This window comes from Drosophila gunungcola, assembly GCF_025200985.1.
Source record: "Drosophila gunungcola strain Sukarami chromosome 2R unlocalized genomic scaffold, Dgunungcola_SK_2 000006F, whole genome shotgun sequence".
Classification (NCBI taxonomy): Eukaryota; Metazoa; Arthropoda; class Insecta; order Diptera; family Drosophilidae; genus Drosophila; species Drosophila gunungcola.
In genome coordinates, this window is record NW_026453168.1 from 808,102 (window position 1) to 827,239 (window position 19,138).

General features: G+C 42.2%; 3 protein-coding genes across 4 annotated transcripts; 1 reads left to right on the forward strand and 2 right to left on the reverse strand.

The window, feature by feature from the left end:
• Positions 1-29: 29 nt before the first annotated feature.
• On the reverse strand, positions 30-13,385 carry LOC128254999 (hillarin). The gene is made up of 9 exons (XM_052984402.1): positions 13,136-13,385; positions 9,069-9,536; positions 7,702-7,843; positions 7,415-7,614; positions 2,260-3,254; positions 1,461-1,947; positions 1,054-1,167; positions 807-970; positions 30-726 (listed from the first exon to the last, which is right to left on the reverse strand). The coding sequence occupies exons 2-9, from the start codon at positions 9,255-9,257 to the stop codon at positions 561-563; spliced, it is 2,457 nt and encodes an 818-aa protein (XP_052840362.1). The 5' UTR covers positions 9,258-9,536; positions 13,136-13,385; the 3' UTR covers positions 30-560.
• A 1,254-nt stretch (positions 13,386-14,639) lies between these two features.
• On the forward strand, positions 14,640-17,117 carry LOC128255010 (DDB1- and CUL4-associated factor 11). Its single transcript, XM_052984434.1, has 7 exons — positions 14,640-15,017; positions 15,085-15,349; positions 15,425-15,571; positions 15,634-16,176; positions 16,234-16,389; positions 16,506-16,612; positions 16,671-17,117. The coding sequence occupies exons 1-7, from the start codon at positions 14,829-14,831 to the stop codon at positions 16,809-16,811; spliced, it is 1,548 nt and encodes a 515-aa protein (XP_052840394.1). The 5' UTR covers positions 14,640-14,828; the 3' UTR covers positions 16,812-17,117.
• LOC128255003 (PIN2/TERF1-interacting telomerase inhibitor 1) lies at positions 16,969-19,131 on the reverse strand. 2 transcript variants are annotated; one of them, XM_052984413.1, is made up of 3 exons: positions 18,945-19,131; positions 17,500-18,884; positions 17,204-17,357 (listed from the first exon to the last, which is right to left on the reverse strand). In XM_052984413.1, the coding sequence occupies exons 1-3, from the start codon at positions 19,015-19,017 to the stop codon at positions 17,334-17,336; spliced, it is 1,482 nt and encodes a 493-aa protein (XP_052840373.1). In that variant the 5' UTR covers positions 19,018-19,131; the 3' UTR covers positions 17,204-17,333. The 2 variants fall into 2 exon arrangements, with proteins under 2 accessions (XP_052840372.1, XP_052840373.1); XM_052984412.1 differs by having other exon boundaries at positions 16,969-18,884.
• Between the last annotated feature and the right edge of the window lie 7 nt (positions 19,132-19,138).

Here is a 19,138-nt window from a genome sequence, read left to right on the forward strand (position 1 = left end):
GCATTTAGTCGGCATAGAGTGGGGGTGGATATTTGTATAATAAGGTTTTATTCACATTATGAACGCTTAAACAAAAACATTAAACATTTTAAATCAAAGTCGTATGTATATATGTATAATATAGAGTTCATGCATAAGGGGCAACGTTGCGTTTATGTAATAAATTATTAAGCATTATTCAGTATTCAGTAGATGTACAAATTAATTAAGAGCTGATTTTAGGGTTGGTATTACTAGGCATCTTTTTAGGTCTAATGATTAGAGTCTAGAGTATTTACAAGTTCCGCATGCCGTCTCGCCTGCCAATTGGTTGAGCAAAATTATCGTTCATTATCATTCAGCGTTCATCGTGATCAGATTAGGCCGTGATTGGCCGAGTTGTCGGATTTGCCTGGTTTTCTTTTAGCACCTGCATAATGGATTTTGTGATGTGGTAAACGTGTGTTAGGTTTCCACTTAAGTGTAGACTATAATTAATATTGCATTTTGTTTGTGTTTGTGTAGAATGCCTTCGCCTCCGTCCAGGAAACCATACCAGCGTTCGCTCCACCGCCACCAACTTAATTCCGCTTGGACGAGTTGATTAAATATTTACAGCAGTGCGTCAACAAATGTTTTTCGCCGGAGGAGGACGAGGAGTTGTTATTATTGTGGTGATGATGGTGCTGAGGGGCGCCCAATTCACGCGTGTATATGTCCAGACCATACTGACCCTCCTCGGGGAAGCTGCGGCGGAGAAGGAGTGAAATTGAGTTGATTGGAATGAGCGAACGGCCATTAAATTTCCCATTTCCCTGTGCACTCACTTAATGATGAACGTGACAATGTCGTCCAGCGTGCTGTGAGTCACATACTTGGCCAGCTTCTTCTCCTCGATGCCATTCTTGTGCAGCGTGGCCATAAAATCTGTCAGCGGACGCGACATGCGAAACTGCTGGTCCAGGCTGCGTCCGGCGAAGATAAGCGGATCCTGCAAGCAAACACAACACAACACAACACAGTGCACTCGAATCGAATCACCCAATCATCCAGCGTAATAACCAATCAACCCACCTGATGCGTGATGGGTATAAGTCCGAAGAGGCGGGTGGCCTTCGTGGGTCCCCACTCGCCACTTGCGCAATCCGGCAGTGGCACCATCACCGTCTGCAGCTCCTCGCAGCAAATCTGAAAATAATGCAGTGCTCGTTAATAGTTATATGACTAATCGAATGGGTTAAGATTACGACTTCGAAAAGGCTCTACACGCAGTATATTTTAAAAATAAAGTATATATATATCTTCAATTTAATTTTGTTGACCTGTGTTATTTACAAAACAAGGGCCAAAACTTTAGTGCATTCCAAAAATAAGACAAAGCCACTTTAGATAATTTTAACATTTTAAATTATAAGTATACAAAATATGAAAGAACTAAATTTTATCAAAAATTGCTGCACTTCTTTTAGATGATTACCCACCTTAAACTTGCACACCGACTTGAACTTCATTGGCTCGCCGGTTAGATACTCCTGCGGCGTTACCGCGTTCGCAAAGATGTCCAGCAGAAAGGCGCCGGAGCATGGGGCATGCACCCGGAAGGCAACTATGTTTCCAATCACCGACTGCATCACGAATCGCTTCAATGAGACGCCATCGTACGAGAGCTCCTCGTCGCTGTCGTAGAACTTCAGATTGTAGTGGAAGATCAGGCAGCTCTGCATGTCCGTGGGCATGGCGATGCGCACCGTGGCTGCTCCGGTGTCATCGGTGAACACCACAGCTCCGTAGCCCTCGTCCGCAAAGTGAAGTCCGTACCGGAAGAAGAGCGAACGGACGAAGGGCAGGTTCTCGAACTCCCGCAAGGTGATGGGACGCTTCAGCAGCTGCCATTCTTCCTGCAGTGGATAGAACTCGTAGATGAACTCGCGCGGATCCGTGAGGAAGTAATGATCATCGTACTCATAACTGCCAAACAAAATTAAAAATTAATTTTTATTAAAATAAAAATATAAACCACAAAATAACGAAAAAAATACAAAATTCTGAACGGAACAACAATAAGAACAAAAAATGTATAAAATAAATTTACACTTAAAAATGGGACTTAATAAATCTCAAAAGAACAACAATAATTCTTTAATTGAATCCTTTTTAAGCTTGCCAGTAAACTTATGTTAGCGAATAAATAAACAATAAGAATCTAAAATGTCTTCTAACTTTTAAAAACAAAGGACTAATGATACTTATTTTTATAATAGTTTGAGTAGGTATGCTCACCGCAGACTGTCGTTCTTGCCGCGTCCCTGTTTGGGCGCCTCCTTGGCGTTGACCAGGTGGCGGGCGCCCCAGTTGCACTGGACGAAGCGCCAGGCGCCGGCCACGTAGACCGCGTTCCATGAGTTGCGGAAGCGGGAGTCCTGGAACTTGACACCCGGCTGGTAGCCGGCGCTCTTCGAGTATCCCTTGATGACGACGCAGTGCAGGCCGGCGTAGCTGCACAGCCGCTTGAACAGCACGTGGTAGCTCTCGGTGCCGTACTTGATGCCGCGCAGCAGGCCCATGGGCGTGTCGCCACGCAGATCGTCGTCGAAGTGCATGGCGTTCAGGTTCTTCACCGTGATCCAGCGGAAGATGGTGCGGGCCTTCTCGATGTCCGTGGTGCAGCGGCCGACCAGCTGGCGCACCAGGTCGGTGAAAGTCTTTTGGTCCTCCTGGGCCACCGAGATGGCGATGCGGTCGACGTCCTCGAACTCAATGGGATCGGTGTAGATCTGGAATTTGCTGACCGCCGGCGGCGCCGGGATCGGGGCATTCAGCGGATACTCGACGGGCACGGCGCCCTCGCTGAACTCATCGTCCAGGAAGATGCTCTCGCTCTGCATGTACTCCGATCGCCGGGCGCTGATCAGCTCCAGCATCTCGCTGGACTGGCGGTCCACCAGGGCGGCGGTCTCGTACCGCTCATGCTCCAGCATCTTGCGCGTGATGCTCTCCTTCTTCTTGCTGCGCCGCAGGGTCATGTTCTTCTCGAGGTCCTCCTTCTGCTGCTCGTGGCGCAGCGTCAGGATGTTGGCCTCGTCGCGGCTGCGCCGTGAGGTGGCCAGCTCCTTTTCGAACTTGTGCGTCAGCCGCTGCAGCTCGCGCTCCCACTCGTCCTGGAACTCGTCCTGGATCTTGCGATCCTCCTCGGCCCGTTTGCTGGCAAATTTCCGGTACAGATCGTCCTCTTCCTTGCGATGCTTCATCTCCAGATGAGCCTGCTCCTCGCGAGCCTGCAAAGATCACAGAATCACAGAACAAACCGAGAGAGAGTAAATTTTTTTTTTTGATTTAAGAGAAAGCTGCACAGTTTCGTTGCTGATTGCATTGCATTGCGAGCGAGATTTGTTTTGTTGTTTCTGCAATGCTTGGCTTGTTAACTTGGCTAATTATAATGCCACGCCTGAGCTGCCACCAGCGCGGCTCAATGTCTGACATTAGGCCCCCGACTCCGACTGCAGTTGCATCTTCTGCGGCTCAGCCAAACACCACCCCCACCCCCACCCCCCACTTTCCCGCCCACTACGACGCATTGCGTGCATTTATTGTATCTATAGTTGTAGCGCTTTGGTTCGATAATAGCAGGTGGTCCGGCAAACCAACAGTTTAGCCAAGCATCAAGTAACAGCAAATAAAAAAGCAGACGAAGTTTTATGTATATGATAAGCTCAATAAATTATTTATAATAAAAAGGACCTGTTTATAGGCCATACAAATTTAATTTTTCTGCCAACATCGAATAATGGCACTGGCTTACAAGATAAAATATTCTGTGCAATTTACTTTTTTTTTCAATCTAAACAATTTTATACTTTTAGTAAAATACGCTATCAATGACTCAAATTGGTTAGGCAAAACTGGAAATAAAATAACAAAATAGGCATAAAAACAAAAGAAATAATTGTATTGCACTTAAAAAAAATAAAAATAAAAATAATTTTCTGTAGGTTTTTTACTTGTAGGAGTTTTGTAGATTTAAATTTGTAAGCCAATGTAATTAATAACATTTTTATTTGCCATAGACCTATATATTGTAAAATAAGTAAAAAAAAAAAAAAAACAATACAACAGCAACTTGAAATGCAAATTCAAACAATTTTGCTGAGCTACAAATTAAAACCATTTTTAATTAAAACTGACTGCTTATCACCATAGCCAAAGGTGTTTCAATAGCTTGTGACTGGATTGCAGCTATTTTACTTGCTGGGCTATTACTGTGAGCCCAACTTTGTGTACTAATTACGGCAATGGGAGGTTTGGGCGACCGTCAATCAACCCACTGATGGTCTGTTATTATCCGTGTCATATTTACTCCATTCTCCTCAGCGTTAGCACTTTTAATCACCGATCTGCAAGCTGCATTTAATATCCCCCTATATTTTTTTTTTTGTTTGACCAACTGTTGCTCTTGTGAATGGCTATTTTAGAAATTATAACTTCCGCATGGGGATATGTATCACTCGCAAAGCATTTAGCGCCATGCAACACAATAACAATGTGTAATTAAAAACGAAATTCAATGTCAAGTTCAAACAATAACTATAAAACAAAGGCAACAAATAAAGTAATAAGCAGCAAAAAAAAAAACAAAGAGAAACAAAATTGAAACACCTGAGACTAAACGGTTCAAAGGCCCGGTGACAATGGTCAAAAGCGATGACGCCGGAATTGCGTGAGCGGCTTTGAGCGGATTTTAAATATGACCATAATGCCGGAGCAGAAAAACCAAAACAGTTATGCGTCGCCCACGGTGACAAAGGCGCAAACAGCGAAATGTAAACACACACACCAAAAAACACAACACAAGAAATCAAATCAGAGCCAAACGAAAACGAAAGTCCAAAAATGTTGAAATTAATTATTGCGCAAGCGCGCACGGCCATTCCACCGAAGTCCAAAAATATAAAAAGAAAGAAATACCAAAAGCAGCCGAAACAGTGGCATAAAATAAATTGTAAATTGGCAAAGAGCTTTGCAGCTATGAGGAAGTTAGTCTGCGTTTGCGGCTGCGTGAGAGTTTTTATATGGAATTGCCGCGCCAAATTACACGGCGATTACATGGCGTTTAAAAACGCGTGCATTGCATAAGGGCAGAAAAAAGAGGAGTGGTGTTTCAGTCAGAGATCGGGAGAGTCGCAGCCGGAGACGTAGCCGGAGCATCGGTGTGTGCCGCTCCAGCTTCAGCTCCAATCCCCTCCAGCTCCACTCCACTCTCCACTAATCAAACAAAAAGCTGCTGCCGCCACTTTCACTGTGGCGCGCATAATTTAGATTTAGCAAACGGCAGCAACGCAGCCGGAAAAACAAGTGACGCTGCCGGTGGCGCCATTGTCTTGGCCGTGTCTGTGCCGCTGCACTGGCCATGGCACAGTCGCGATCAATGCAACAGCAACATACAGTGAAATGCAAAGCAGTTTGAAGATTTGATTAATATTGACAAGAAGTGGTTGGTCTTAAATAAGGAATAACAATACAGTAAAGACTCAAAACTTAGTTCACTGTTGCTTAAATTAAAATTCTTTCTTATTTTCCGAATGATATGAACTTTGGTATGTGGGTGGTCATATTTATAACATTGAATTTGATTATATAATAGTACAACTAAGGGTCAAAAACTGATTTCATCTTTTCTGGCGACCGACTGTTGCCTAAATTAAAAACCCTTATATATATTAGATCGATATGAATTTTGGGAAGTGGGTGGAAATATCTAAAACATGAAACTTGAAATTAAAACGTGACAGATATGGAATTTTTATTACAAATACAAATGTATTTGTTGTATGAAAAATTCGATTATTGTCACAGTCCGTTAATGAAGCTGTTGAAAACATAACGAATAAATCCATATTTTACCAAATGGCCAGTTAAGCATTTAACTAAAATATGCATCAAAATGTTGATGTCATTATTTTGTAGCTACTAAGATGCTGCTTCCAAACATTATGATTTTGAAGTGACATTTTTTGCACTATTATTTTGATTGCAGCTTTATATGGCATATTAAACTCCCAAAATAGTGCGGCAATCCCAAAGTGAGGTTGATGGTGTTTAATATGTGTGCGAGCGAGTGTAAAACATGTACGATTTTTAATGATCGCATGCATGCAGTTTTTTCACATATTTTTCTTGTTCGCTGTCTTTGGGCGTCTGTTGGTGCCGTGTGGGCCATCAGACACCTGTTCGAAATTTGTTAAATTGAGCGTTGCAATAAAAATATTTGCTGTTGTCCCTGCCCGCGGTGGTGCTAGTGGTGCTGGTGGTGCCGGTGGTGCTGGTGGTGCTGGTGGTGATGGCGGTGCTGGTCAGTCGCGTGTAGCATTCTCGAAAGTGAAAGAAAAATCCGTTTTCGGCATTTCCAATGGCCATGGCATGAGTGTGAGTCAAAGAAAAGCAAAACTTGTGCGATTTGAATTTCGTTTTTACGTAAAATGCGATTATAATGCTTTCACCCGAGCATCAAGCGAAGATTACCATTCCAGTCGAGGCGAGTGCCAAGTGCCAAGTCATGGCTAAAGATGCGAGCACCGATAAACGCAAGCAACTTTTGGCCGACCAGTCGGGCTAATAAATTATAATCTGGTCGAGAGATCATCCCATCAACTTGGCGAATAACATGCCGGGTTTCCACTAACTAGATCAATTTGGGTATCACACTTATACGCATTAGCCTGAAGTCTTAAATTATTAAATTCGCATGCAGATTTCGATTTCTTGAACCACTTAAAAGTGTTCAAAGTTTCTTGAATATTACCGGTTTCTTAAAAGCTTAAATATTAATTCTAAAAAATTTTGCAACTAGATACATTTCTGTTTTGATTTCAATTCTCAAGTCTTTTTTTTAAAGGAATTTCATTTACCGGCTTATAGCATGTTCTTAAATATTTTCTTAAATATTTAATTTTAAATTTTTAGTCACAGAAAATGTAAAGAATCTTGAACAGCAAGGTATCTTTGTAAAGTATAAAATATAATTTATAATCAAGCTAATGCATTCTTTTCTCATTTATATGTTTGTTTTGGTTAATAGTACCGGCAAAAACTGTATTTACAGCTTCAGTCTCGGACACTTGAGCAACCCCACCACAACAAAGCACTACACACAGCCGGGTGTAAAAATAGCACACTAGCCTACATAATCACGGCTGGCAGTGCATTAATTAAACCCCACGACGCTGTGTCCAGGAACATTGCACAATCGGTGAAGCTTGGAGAGAATGGGAGATACACACTTGACCAGCTAGCCCCGCTAGCCACTTAAAATTTCATTAGATGTTCTGCACTAAATAATCTCTTAATTTGCGGCCACTTGGATCCGCATCTCGGCGGATGGATTGGCTTCGTATTGCGTTATTCTATTCTATGTGTAGATTTGTCGACGGTAATCGCTTACCAGGTAGAAATCAATCGGCTTCTCGCGCGCCTTATTGTACGCCTTCTGGATCTCCGTTTGCTTCAGGGCGTGGGCGATGTGCAGGGCACTGGCATCGAACCGTCCATACTTGTAGTCGGAGTCGTTTTGCGACGGAGAGCTGACCTCCCGGCCACCGTAGCCGTTCGGCGTCGACTGGCGGGAACCCCCCAGTGGGCCACCTGCAGAAATCCGCGCAGAAGAGAGCAGTTAGCAGTTAGCAGTTAGCAGTTAGCCAAGTTAGGAGTCCATGACAGCCACATACTAACCATCGATCTCGCTGCGCGTGCCCCGAATCTGTTCGTTCACGAATTTGTTGGTGCGCGGCGCATTCAGGGCTTGACGAATGCCCACAGAGGTCTGGTCGAGATGGCCGGGCCCGCTCTTTGGTACATGTGAACTGCAATAGACCTAGACGGCGAGTGGTATCAAATTAGATAACTATATTGCACAATGTATCAAATAGCAACTAGAAATATTGTCTTAATAAACCACAATCTCTAAAAGTTATTAGAAAAATTCAAATTTATTGTAAAATATAGCAATACAAAATTTGTTATTAAAAAGACCAAGATAATATTAATCTAATGCTGTTCAATGCACTTCTTTACAAAGAATGAGCTCTTATTTTCGGTTCCTTTATTGTAGTGAATGCTTTTTGAGACTTCTTAATGGGCATAGATAATTAACTGCAATTAAAGTTACCTTAAACATAAAGGAATTTCCAGCTGAATCATTGCAAGTATGAATGTCTGAATGTATCGTAGCGTTCAAATCAATATACCCCATTAGCCTTATTGGGCTTCGTTTGAGTGCGTGAGCAGACCCCAAAAGTCAGTCGCTTGCAAATGCAACTCTAACCGCTTCACCTACACACAGCAGGTGGCAATAGACACATGCCACCACGAAAACGGACCTAGTTCAGTGCGTTCTGTTATTTAAAGTCGATTAGATCTAAAATACTCAATTCATATAACTAACATTAATTTTAGAACTTGTGTCACTTTCTTAAAGATTTATTTATGTAAATGCTAAGGCCATATAAAGTTTAGGCAAAACTAATGGTCCTTCAAGAACTCTTATGAAACAAATACATTTTTATTAAAGCGCCATTTCCTTTGTTATTTTTTTTTAAGCTATTATATTAAAATATTAAGTAAGATTTAAAGCAATTTTGTATGTAACTTTAAGACTTCTTCACAACTAGCTAAAATATTTTGAACTGTATGGTCTTATGTTTTTTTTACCGAACCCACTAACCACAACGATTCCCACGTCTGGCAACCGTATAGCTGCGAAACGCACTGTACATGCATATACATACTACATAAGCAAGATTGTAGGTACATATTTATGTATGTTTTGCATATGAATGACAGACCGCACTGACACACATTTGCGCCTCGGCAAAGTGCAATAACGAAGTTATTTATTATTATGCATAGGCACACAAAAAAGTGTCGTTCGAATTGCATTTTTGCATCTTGCAGCTGTGCAAATATTTAGCCTGACGCGTTTGTCGCTTAAGTCTTTCGTTTTTCCCTCTCTTTCTGTCTGCCTTTCTGTCTGTCCGTCTCGGTCACTCTTGTTTGCGGTTGTACATACATATGTAATATGTATGTGGTGGCGCACTTACCTCTTTGTCATCCTGCTTGTGCTGATTATTGAAATACGTCTTGAGCGTCAGCTTGGTGCCGCAGTGTACGCATTTGAAGCAACCGGAATGGAAGAATGTGAAATCCTTGAGCGGCCCCACACGATCCACCTGATAGACGGTCTCGCTGCAGCGCAGGCAAGTCGACTCGTAGAAATTTGGCCGATACATAATGTGTGGTGTGTCTATATGGATCCCAAACGCTCGTGCGGCAGCAGCTTCTGACTGGTTTCGGGTACCCGTCTTTTGGTCTTTTGGTCAGTTCGTCTGTTGTGTTTGTCACTTTTCTTTTCGTCTTGCAATTTCACTTGGCGTGGAATTTGCAAGTGATCTGCTAGTTTTTCGAGTTTGCAGTTCGTTCTGGGGAGACACTGGAGACACTTTTGGCTGGCATCATCCGCTCATCCGCTCATCCTCGTCATCCGTCCGCTGCTGGCAGAAGCTGTCCAACTAAAAATGACCAAAACGATTACTGGCTGAGTGGGAGATAGACATTTCCTATTTGGGTTGCGAATCGATTCGATTTTTAGTTCGGCCAGCGACCAAATCAGGCCCAAAACAAAAATTTAGTCTCTGCGCAGGCGGTGGCCAAGCCAAAACTTTCATTTATTTTGGCTGTGAGCCGAGATTATTAATGAATTTTAATTAACTGGACACGGTGGACAAAGATTGTCGCTTGTCGGTGGAAAACGATAAAGGGTTACTGAGGAGTGCTCAAAAGACATTTCGCCTTGCCATTGACCTCGACGGGAGTTTGAGCCTGAGATTGCCACGAACGTGCCACAATTGAACTTGAGTTGTTGCCTTTTGTTGCTTCAACTCGATCGTGCAACGTGCAACTGCCGCCTGGCACCGGCATAGGCACAAAAGTTGCATTTTCCATTTGATTAATTGACGCGATTGTTGCTGGCAGGTTTCCTTTCGGTTTTGTTTAGTTTCAACAATTAAATTGAAGTGGAAAAAAGTAGATTGTGTGTACGTAAGTGTGTGCAAGCAAGTGCATGTTACTTTAATTGAATGCATTGTTGTTGTTGTTACTGCTATTGCTATTGCGGCGGCTGTTGCATTGACCAAAATTAAAACAAATGCGGCTCAGTTGCTCAGGCAAAGCCAAAAACCGCACTTGAAGTCGAAGTCGAAGACTTCGTCTTCGTCATCGCCATCGTCATCGTCATCGTTTTGCTTTCTTTTCAAGTTTAATGAACGTTAAGACAGGCGATGGTTTTTGGGGGGTGGCAAGGCCTTATGATTAGCGCCAGTTGCGGCATCGAAGGTTGCTGATCTGTGGATGTGGATTGCATGCCCGCCACAGCTGCAGCACTAATGGGAAATGGTAAGAAATATAAAATGGAAATGGAAATGGAAAAACGGGGAAAAGGGGGAAAATGCAAATGCGGCGAAGGCCGCCAAGAGATTTTGTAACACCAAATTATTTTGATTGGCTGTGAATTAAATTTGGTTCCGCTTTTGATCGGCCGAAGCGAATGTGAAGCCCCAACAATTGGATGTGTGAATTGAGAGAGGGGCAATTGGCTGCCTAAAAGACCCTAGACTCGGGCGATGACTAACCTGTCAATAATCTCTTCCAGCTCTTTGGTCAGCCCCCGCATCGATTCGAATATCAATCAACAATCCGCGTGTTCCATGAATGGAAACGCCCACGAGGGCGACAAAAATGGATGGTTTTGATCACTTGATGCGATCACAATCGGTGTGATTGAATGGTCCAATTACGCTTTGCTTTTGACATAATTAGCGTGTAATGATAATTGTAATGGACGTGGATGCGGGGCCGCGAAGAACCTCCCGAGTTGTGGGCAAATTAGCTGGGGCGGCTTTGACAAAACGCCCCGTGCCACTTACATCACACTTCCCATATCCCATCATGCCAGCATGGTCACTTGGGTGTGACTAAGAAGCCGAGTGCAAGTAACTCGAGAAGCCGCATAGAATTTCGCACATGTGTGCCGCTGTGCCGTGCCAGCTTTTGGTTTCTTTTCCAGCTGAATGCGGACGAAATGCCATGCGAATACATTATATCAAAAAAAAAAAAAGGAAAAACTAAAATGACAAAAGGAGAAGCAGTCACACAAAAACGAAAGTTGCTCTGCACGGGCAATTGTTCGCAATCGAAAACATTTAAATAAATTGATAAGCAGTCGGAAGCAGCATTTGCATGGGGCGATTCAATTTGGCTGAACAAGTTCGTTGCCTAAGTCTTTCGTTTCTATCACTGCTATTGGCTAACGAAACGCTAACGCTAACAATGACAATTAAATAAATACCAATAATAACAGTAAACCACTGCAGCAACAACTACAAAACCACCATAATGAACTTGAATTGGCATAATTGCCACAGCTAATCACATTAAAGCCAGATACAAAGATTTGATAAATGCAAATAAAAAACAACAGCCAAACAGAAACAACACGACAAACAGCAACTGGTTATTCAGCCAGGCAGTGAAACAATCATAGGAATTAAAATAAAATGCAAATGATTGCGTCACTTTGGCTGAGTGCAGAGCGATATGAGGAAAAATACAAAGTAGCAACTCAAAATGTGACACTGGGAGAAACTAGACAATGAAATATATTTACCTATCCTAGGTTTTCACAAATTAATGTGCCATACTATGCGTACAATACAAATTTATTTTATTTAATCAAAATATATCAAATCTTTGCTTATAAAAATTATATAAATATATCAAATCTTTGTTTATAAAAATTATGTGTTAAGCAAAATCATAAATAAAACTTTCGACAAACCATTATTATTTAAAGAAATGTTTGAAAAGATAACTTAAAAGCACAAACATGTTTAAAAAACAAAAGTAAGTTTAGAAAGCTTGTGATTGATACCCTTTGACAAGTGCAGTTTTTGGACTAATTTTGTGGAGCTAGTATTTGTTGTTTTACTATTTGTGATATTTTAAAACTGCAAATAAATTTGGAATTCGATCTAAGCAAATAACATTTTAAGACAATAAAAATATAACATTTAAGGCAAGAAATACTTGATAACTTTGTCTTTGCGCCCTTCCAGCATTCAATTATGTTGATTTCATAACAATTCTGTACCTTTCAGTGGCAAATCTTGAATTGAATTCTATCTCGAGGATTTTGACTGTTTGTGGGAATTGCTTGAGCAAATTGAAGATCTCGCAAGTACTTGGCTTTCTATGCCAATTGCAGAGTTGCTAATTGAATGGAACAATGAATTGCTTTTAGAAATCGCCCATTTCGCTGGCAATAAATAAGAAGTACAAACACCGAAAATTATTTATGAGGCGGCCACAATAATTTGAAAAACACATATGTATCTACATGTGTAGCCGCAAGGGGCGAGGGGGTGGGGTTGCAACCAGCGCCCATGACAGGTGGTGTCTTCTAACTACACCCCCCTCACCGCCCCTCATGCAACCCACCCTCGCCTCTGTGTGTGTGTGTGTGTTTGTGTGTGTTTATGCCGTGACGCAGTCGCAGCTTGCAATCTTTCACTTTTTTTCGTGTCTGCCGCGGCGGCATCGTTCGTTCCAGTTTTTCGTAAATTATTTCCCCAGCATCGCTATTATTTTTGTTATTTTCGCCTTGATTATACACACGCGATGTTTGCTGGAGCATTGGTGTTGCAGTTGGAGTTCTGGGCCCTTTTTTGACACACTTCTGCTTCTTCTTCGCTATTACTTTTACGCGTATATGCTAAACAACTTTCTTCTCAATGCAAAAGGGGCGCGCTTTGTGCAAAAGTATTTAGTATTTATCATAAATTTCACACACACGCAGCAGGCACACCACACTCGTATCCCAATACACACACAAACGCACACACACACACAAAGAAAAACCGATAGCCCCAACGAGATCCAAGCACATATACACACACAAAAGGGGAGAGCAGATCGTTCAGTTCGCAAGGTCCGTCTTTGGAATTCCGATTCTGCGCTTCGTTTAATCACATTTTTGGCATTTCTTGTGGCTCCATAAGTTAAGTCCCAAAGACAGCAGGTTTCGTGTATTGGGAATGTAACAAAATTTCATTACCAAACACAGACACAGGCACGGCAGCACGACACACACGGGCTCGTTCACTCACACAGGCTTACACAAGATTCGAGCATTCGAGTTCCAGCCAGTTCCACGATCGATTTAACGTTCTTTAGATTTTCTTTGGTTTCTGCCTTTTCGATGGGCACTAGGCACTTGAACAATTAGCAAAGTTGCCGCCGCTATTTCACTTTTTCATCCGATCCGCATCCGCGAAACCCAACCTACTCGTTGAGTTTACTTTTTTACTTTACTTTTTTACTTGGTGATCTTGCTGATGCGACCGAACGGCGAAACGGTTTGAGTTTGACTTTTGAGCTTGAGTTTGAATTTGAATGGAAAACAGAGTCGGGAGCAGAAAGAGAAATCGAACAACTGAGTCATTTTGCTTACATTTCAAGCGAGAGAGACTGCTATGTTGGCTAACATGCTGGAAAAAACGTTAACTCTTATACCGTCTGCACAGGCCGCTTAAATTCATTAGAAATCCCGAAGTAATCACAAAGCATATTTTGTGTTTTTAAATGTTTTGTTATTTTTACAGCACTTTAATGAAAATCATTTGATTTTTTTTATAAGTCTCAGCGACGTATTTGATTTCCTTGGTTTTCTGTTACTACAAACAGTATTTCGTTTTGATCGAATGGATGGAATAATTTTGAAATATTTTTTAGTTTTAAAATCATTTTGGTTTATTTATTAAATACGGCATCGATATTATAGTTATTATTTATTTTATTTAGCCCAGAAGCTTAATTTTTAATTCAAAAGTATCGTTTTCCTAACAGTATATTTTTAAATCCTCATTTCCCTAACATATATGCTATGAACATTTATGATGAGAGAAAGAACAGAGAGCAATCAAAATGAGTTTTTCGAGAGTGTTTTTGAGCATTGAGAGAATGATATCAGAGAGAATTTGAGTGTTTGAGTACGAAAATTAAAAGAGAGACCACAAAAGCTCTAGGCAGAGTTGCTTTAAAAAAGCTTTTTTCAAGTGAGAAATTAATCGAAACTTCAGAAACTGGTTGTCAAAACTTTTTGTAAGTAAATAATATTGGTATAAGGAATTATTTTTTAAAAATGGCGATTAATTTCATTACTAATAAGAAATAATAATTTTAAGAAAATTACAACTTCTGTTATTGAGACTTTTTTTTCCACGGTCGATTTGAATTAAGTGCGCAAACCACATGACCAAGAGTTCATTACCTTTCAGGTTGATTTACGTTTTTTTTAACGAAGCATAAAAACAAATATTAAGTTTTTACAAATGCGTAATTTTTAAATAGTAGTTCCTAAATAATTATTTTGAGGCAAATGGCTTGTGTAAGTAAGAAACAAAATATATAAGTTTTAAGTTAAGTAAGAAACTAAATATATAAGTTATACTTCTATCTTGAATTTGTGTACTTATGAAGTTTGCATGAATACAAATTTTCGTATCGTTATCTTCATAGGGTGCTTGGAAAAAATGTTCGTTAATATGAATACATTATTTCAGCCCAGCACTACAATTTATACATAACATAACATAACATTACAACGATATATCGATAGCAAGTAAACTTTTGAACTTTGGTGGTGCTCCGCCGTACTGTGTGGTATTTTCGCTTTTTCTGCCTGCGGTCCTACTATCTCCAACAACTAGGAATTTAATAACAAAAGGCAAGGGAAAACGCAAAACGTAATGGGGAACCAATATGGAATGCACATCAATAGCGATGACGATGATGACGACTTTGACTCTTCGGACAACGAGCTGGGCTTCAATGTGATTAACTTTACCGTGAACGCCATGGACATGGAACTGCGCTCTGATTACTGCAACCACGAGCTGCCAGTAATAAGAAGCAAGCCAGATTTGGTAAAATTTCAGGTAATCATGAAATAACCTGCCCCCAGATAACGATAGCGAGCTACAGCTGCTGTTGCTTTTATTCCAGAACACCGACATGTACAAGGAGATTAGGGCTTCCAGTGGACTGGTTAGCAATCCAGATGATCGCTGGAATCTAGTGCGTGCCCTTCAGCAGCGAGAAAATGGGATGGCATCGCCCCACAGCGCCTCGTTTTCCAAGAACCAGCAGCGGTACATTTCCAATCTGTACATACCAAACAAGAAGTCAACGCGCCTCATGTCGCTGGACTCGAAAATCTTTGTGACGAAGTTCAATCGCACGGGCACCAAACTGCTTACCGCCTGTCAAGGTCAGCATTTTTCGGCCTAAAACGTTGGGTGTCATCGAAACGTGATCACACATGTCTGTCTCTTACCCATTCCAGATGGCTTTGTCCGCATTTACGACGGCGCCAAGGGAACATACCACCTGTTAAACCGAATCCGGGCCCGCGACGTCGAGTGGAGCATCATCGATGCCGACTTTAGCCCTAATGGCCAGCACTTTGCCTACAGCACCTGGTCACGCTCATGTAAATGGGTAGCTAAATGGGGCCCTAGAGTTAACCATACTAAATATTAGCCCATCTTTCAGTTTTCATCATGCCTGTGAATGGGGGCGAAGACGACTGCCAGTGGATCGATGTTAATGGGCTGCCCAACCATCGGCTAGCCATCTTCTCGCTGCGCTACTCGCCCACGGGCGACAAGATCATCGGTGGCAGCAACAATGCCAATGTCATCGTGACCGACATCCGCACACGGAGCACCCAGATCCTGCGCACCCACCGCATGCCCGGCACCGATGTAAACTCAGTGTGCTTCCTGCACGACAAGGACCCAAATGTGATAATCGCCGGCTGCGACGATGGGCTGCTCAAGGTGTACGATCTGCGCACCTCGTTCCGTTCCCGCGAGCTGTCCAAATCGGTGGCCTCCTTCATCGGCCACTACGATGGCGTCACTTACCTCGATTCGCGCAACGATGGCTACCACGTGCTGTCCAACTCCAAAGACCAAAGCATCAAGATCTGGGACATGAGGCAGCCCAGCAATCTGCGCAACCGCAGCCGCGCCAGGCAGCAGCAGTTGGACCTTACCATGTGGGACTACCGCTGGAATCGCGTTCCCCGCGAATGTAAGCCCTTTTTTAGTTTTTCGATATTTCCATATTTTACCTTCTATGGCACTGCAGTTTACAATCCCAATAAGGCGCTGGATGGGGACACCAGTATAATGACCTACCGCGGTCATCGAGTTACCAAAACCCTGCTGCGGGCCAAGTTTTCGCCTCTGGAACAGACAGGACAGCGTTACATATACACGGGCTGTGCCACGGGACGTATAATAAGTGAGTTTATAAATTTCACTTACAGCATGCGTCTTCCATTTCCATTTGCAATAAAAATATTAGCGGATATAATTAGAATTTATTATTCAAACAAAAAACCTTAATTTTTATTTCAGTTTATGATGTGCTTACCGGTAAGATTCAAGAGGCTATTGAAGGACATAGAAATGTGATAAGAGATCTGGACTGGCATCCGGAGCGCTCGGAAATTGTGTCTGGTTCGGTAAGCTTGAAAAATCCCCTCTCCTTAAAAACCTTTTATTGTCAATTTCTCATTGCAGTGGGATACCCATGTTCATCTGAACAACTTCAGCCGCAGCAACGCCAATCGTCCCGTCAAGCGATCCCACAGCTCGGGCCAGGATAAGAGGCCATTGCGACGATCACGCCGCCTGGCGAACCGCAATGTGACTCCAGACTAATTTTAATGTTATCGTATTGACTAGCTTGTAAGACATCCCCACTGATATTAACTATAACATTCATTCATAAACGCATGCGTAGATGAGGGGAACGAATATTCACCACAGTCGGACCGCACATTGGTTCTTTGAATAAGACTGAAGAATATGTCACAGCTTGAAATGTATAGTTCAGTTTAATTAATTATCTTGTTACACATTAAAATGTAAACCATGAAGCTTATAGACTACCTATTTAAGTTGTTTATGTACAAAACAATCATAATAAGAATCACGTTGAATTATATTTCGTTTGCTAGAACTAAATTCCTTGAAATGCGACTCTTTTCTTAACCGCTCGAATCGTTGCGCGCTTAACCTTTTTAGGATGCTGTGGGTTTTTAGCATTGTCCTTAAGGGTATTATTGTTCCAAAGGTCTAGTATGCGCTTTCTGTCACCCGCAATCTCCACCACTTCCAGCTGCACGTGTTCGCTTGTCCCGTATCCCGCGATCTCGCCCAGCGTCGACTTGTGAAACGCACTCATGTCGACCATTTGGAATTTGTCTGCACAAAATTGAGAGATTTTAATAGTATTGAATGAATTTACTTTTTCTTGAATCTCTTCCAGTGATAAGAGGTCTTTGGGCAGATCTTCATCGGCTGACTGATCGCTTTTATCGTCGGAGATTTTACTGGCAGCACTTACGTCGTCCGTGTGCTTCCTTCCCGTTCCTTTTAGATTCTTTACTTCCCTCTCTGCGGCGATAGCAAGTGTAGAATCTTCAGGTGCGGGCTCCCCATAAGTATTCGATTTCTTTTTCTTGGAGGTTTTTTCAATAGCTTTAGGTACGGTCGGTGTAACTTCCTTCGATTCGTTCTCCATTGTCTCCACATCCTTCTTCTCCTTTTTCGATTTTTTCTTTTTTGTTGAGGTTTCTTCTATTGTCGCAACAGTGTTTTCTTCCTGAGTTTCGTTGGTAACTTCGCTTTTTTTAGATTTACTTTTCTTTTTACTCGCATTTTCATCATTGGGCAACTCATCATCAATTATAATTATTTCCGTATCTACCAACTCGGTTTTCTTGGACTTTTTTTTCTTTTTCGATGCAGGCTCTTCAAGTGGCTCTTTGGTTTCTACCAAATCTTCTGAAGATTCATTCTGCTTGTCCTTCTTTTTTTTCTTTCGCTTTGCCGGATTGGACTCATCGCTTGCTGCTGGCTGTTCCTCAACGCAGATGACCATCGATTGTTCAGGCTCATCCTGAGAAGAGCGTTTGCATTTCTTCTTTTTCTTTTGTTTAAGAGGTGGTTGCTCAACTTCTTCCTCTGCAATCGGTGGCTCAGTTGTATTTTCCTTATCCTTCTTTTTTTTCTTCTTTTTACTGGGTTCATGGCCATTCTCTGTTAGGGTCTCTTGGAGCTTTTCATCGTTGCTATTAACCTGTGCCTCGGCGCCCGTTGGAGAGCTCTCGGCTCCCTTTCTTAGTTTGTTTTTCATGGCCTCCATTTTCTGTTTGAAATAATCGCTGACTGAAAGTCCAGTGCTCACTGTTTGTACCCCAGCGAAGTTGGGATCCACCAGTTTCTCCTCCTTTGGCTCTTCAACCTCCACGGGGACTGGTACTTCTATATCATCTGTTGCCTTCTTGCCAAAAATATTGGCCAAATCCTTTTCACTGTACTGGGACAAGTCCTTGCCCCTTGTGAACTTCTTGTAGTGAACTCGAGCCCTACTTTGCTTCGATCTCTCCTCCAGCGACACACCACTGATCTTCTCCTTAAGAGTCTTCTTAGTCGGCTCCTCCGGTTCTGCGGCTTTAAAACCAAAGCCCATGGGTCTGGCTTCCTCTTCGGGTTCCGATTCCTTGCCATTAGCCTCGTTTTCTTCGCCATTTAGTGATTTCAGCAGCCCATTGAAGCCCTCTTCATGAGTGGTCCACTGGTCATCTCTTGCCTCGAATCCCAATCCCTCTGCGTCATTCTTGAAGCGTATGCGAACAAAATCCTTTTCGCCATCCTGATTCGCGCCCAGGCCATTGCCCTTTGTCCAGCCCATCTTCTCCAGCATTTTGGTGCCGAATCGGTTTTCATCTGCGAAATAGTTTAATTAATTTAAGGCTTACACAGCTGATTTAAATTTGAAATCCTTACCTTCGTAGAGCGCCTTGCCGCGCGGGCACAAATTGTACCGCTTGCGGCGTCGTGGTTCCGCCAGCATAGCCATTTTTTTTAAAATTATATTCTATTCCACACCAAGGTTTATACTTTATTTTAAAATCAAGCTAGAAAATAATTTATAAAACGCGAACGTCCGCAACACGTGCTATCATTAATCGAATCGGAGC

Coding starts and splice junctions, on each gene's coding strand:
- LOC128255003 (XM_052984412.1), bottom strand. CDS start 19,017: ATGGCTATGCTGGCGGAACCACGACGCCGCAAGCGGTACAATTTGTGC. Junction 18,885..18,944: donor CGGCAAGGCGCTCTACGAAG/GTAAGGATTTCA, acceptor ACTATTTCGCAG/ATGAAAACCGATTCGGCACC.
- LOC128254999 (XM_052984402.1), bottom strand. CDS start 9,257: ATGTATCGGCCAAATTTCTACGAGTCGACTTGCCTGCGCTGCAGCGAG. Junction 7,615..7,701: donor CACGCGCAGCGAGATCGATG/GTTAGTATGTGG, acceptor GGATTTCTGCAG/GTGGCCCACTGGGGGGTTCC. Junction 3,255..7,414: donor AGCCGATTGATTTCTACCTG/GTAAGCGATTAC, acceptor TGATCTTTGCAG/GCTCGCGAGGAGCAGGCTCA.
- LOC128255010 (XM_052984434.1), top strand. CDS start 14,829: ATGGGGAACCAATATGGAATGCACATCAATAGCGATGACGATGATGAC. Junction 16,390..16,505: donor TGCCACGGGACGTATAATAA/GTGAGTTTATAA, acceptor TTTTTATTTCAG/TTTATGATGTGCTTACCGGT. Junction 16,613..16,670: donor CGGAAATTGTGTCTGGTTCG/GTAAGCTTGAAA, acceptor TTCTCATTGCAG/TGGGATACCCATGTTCATCT.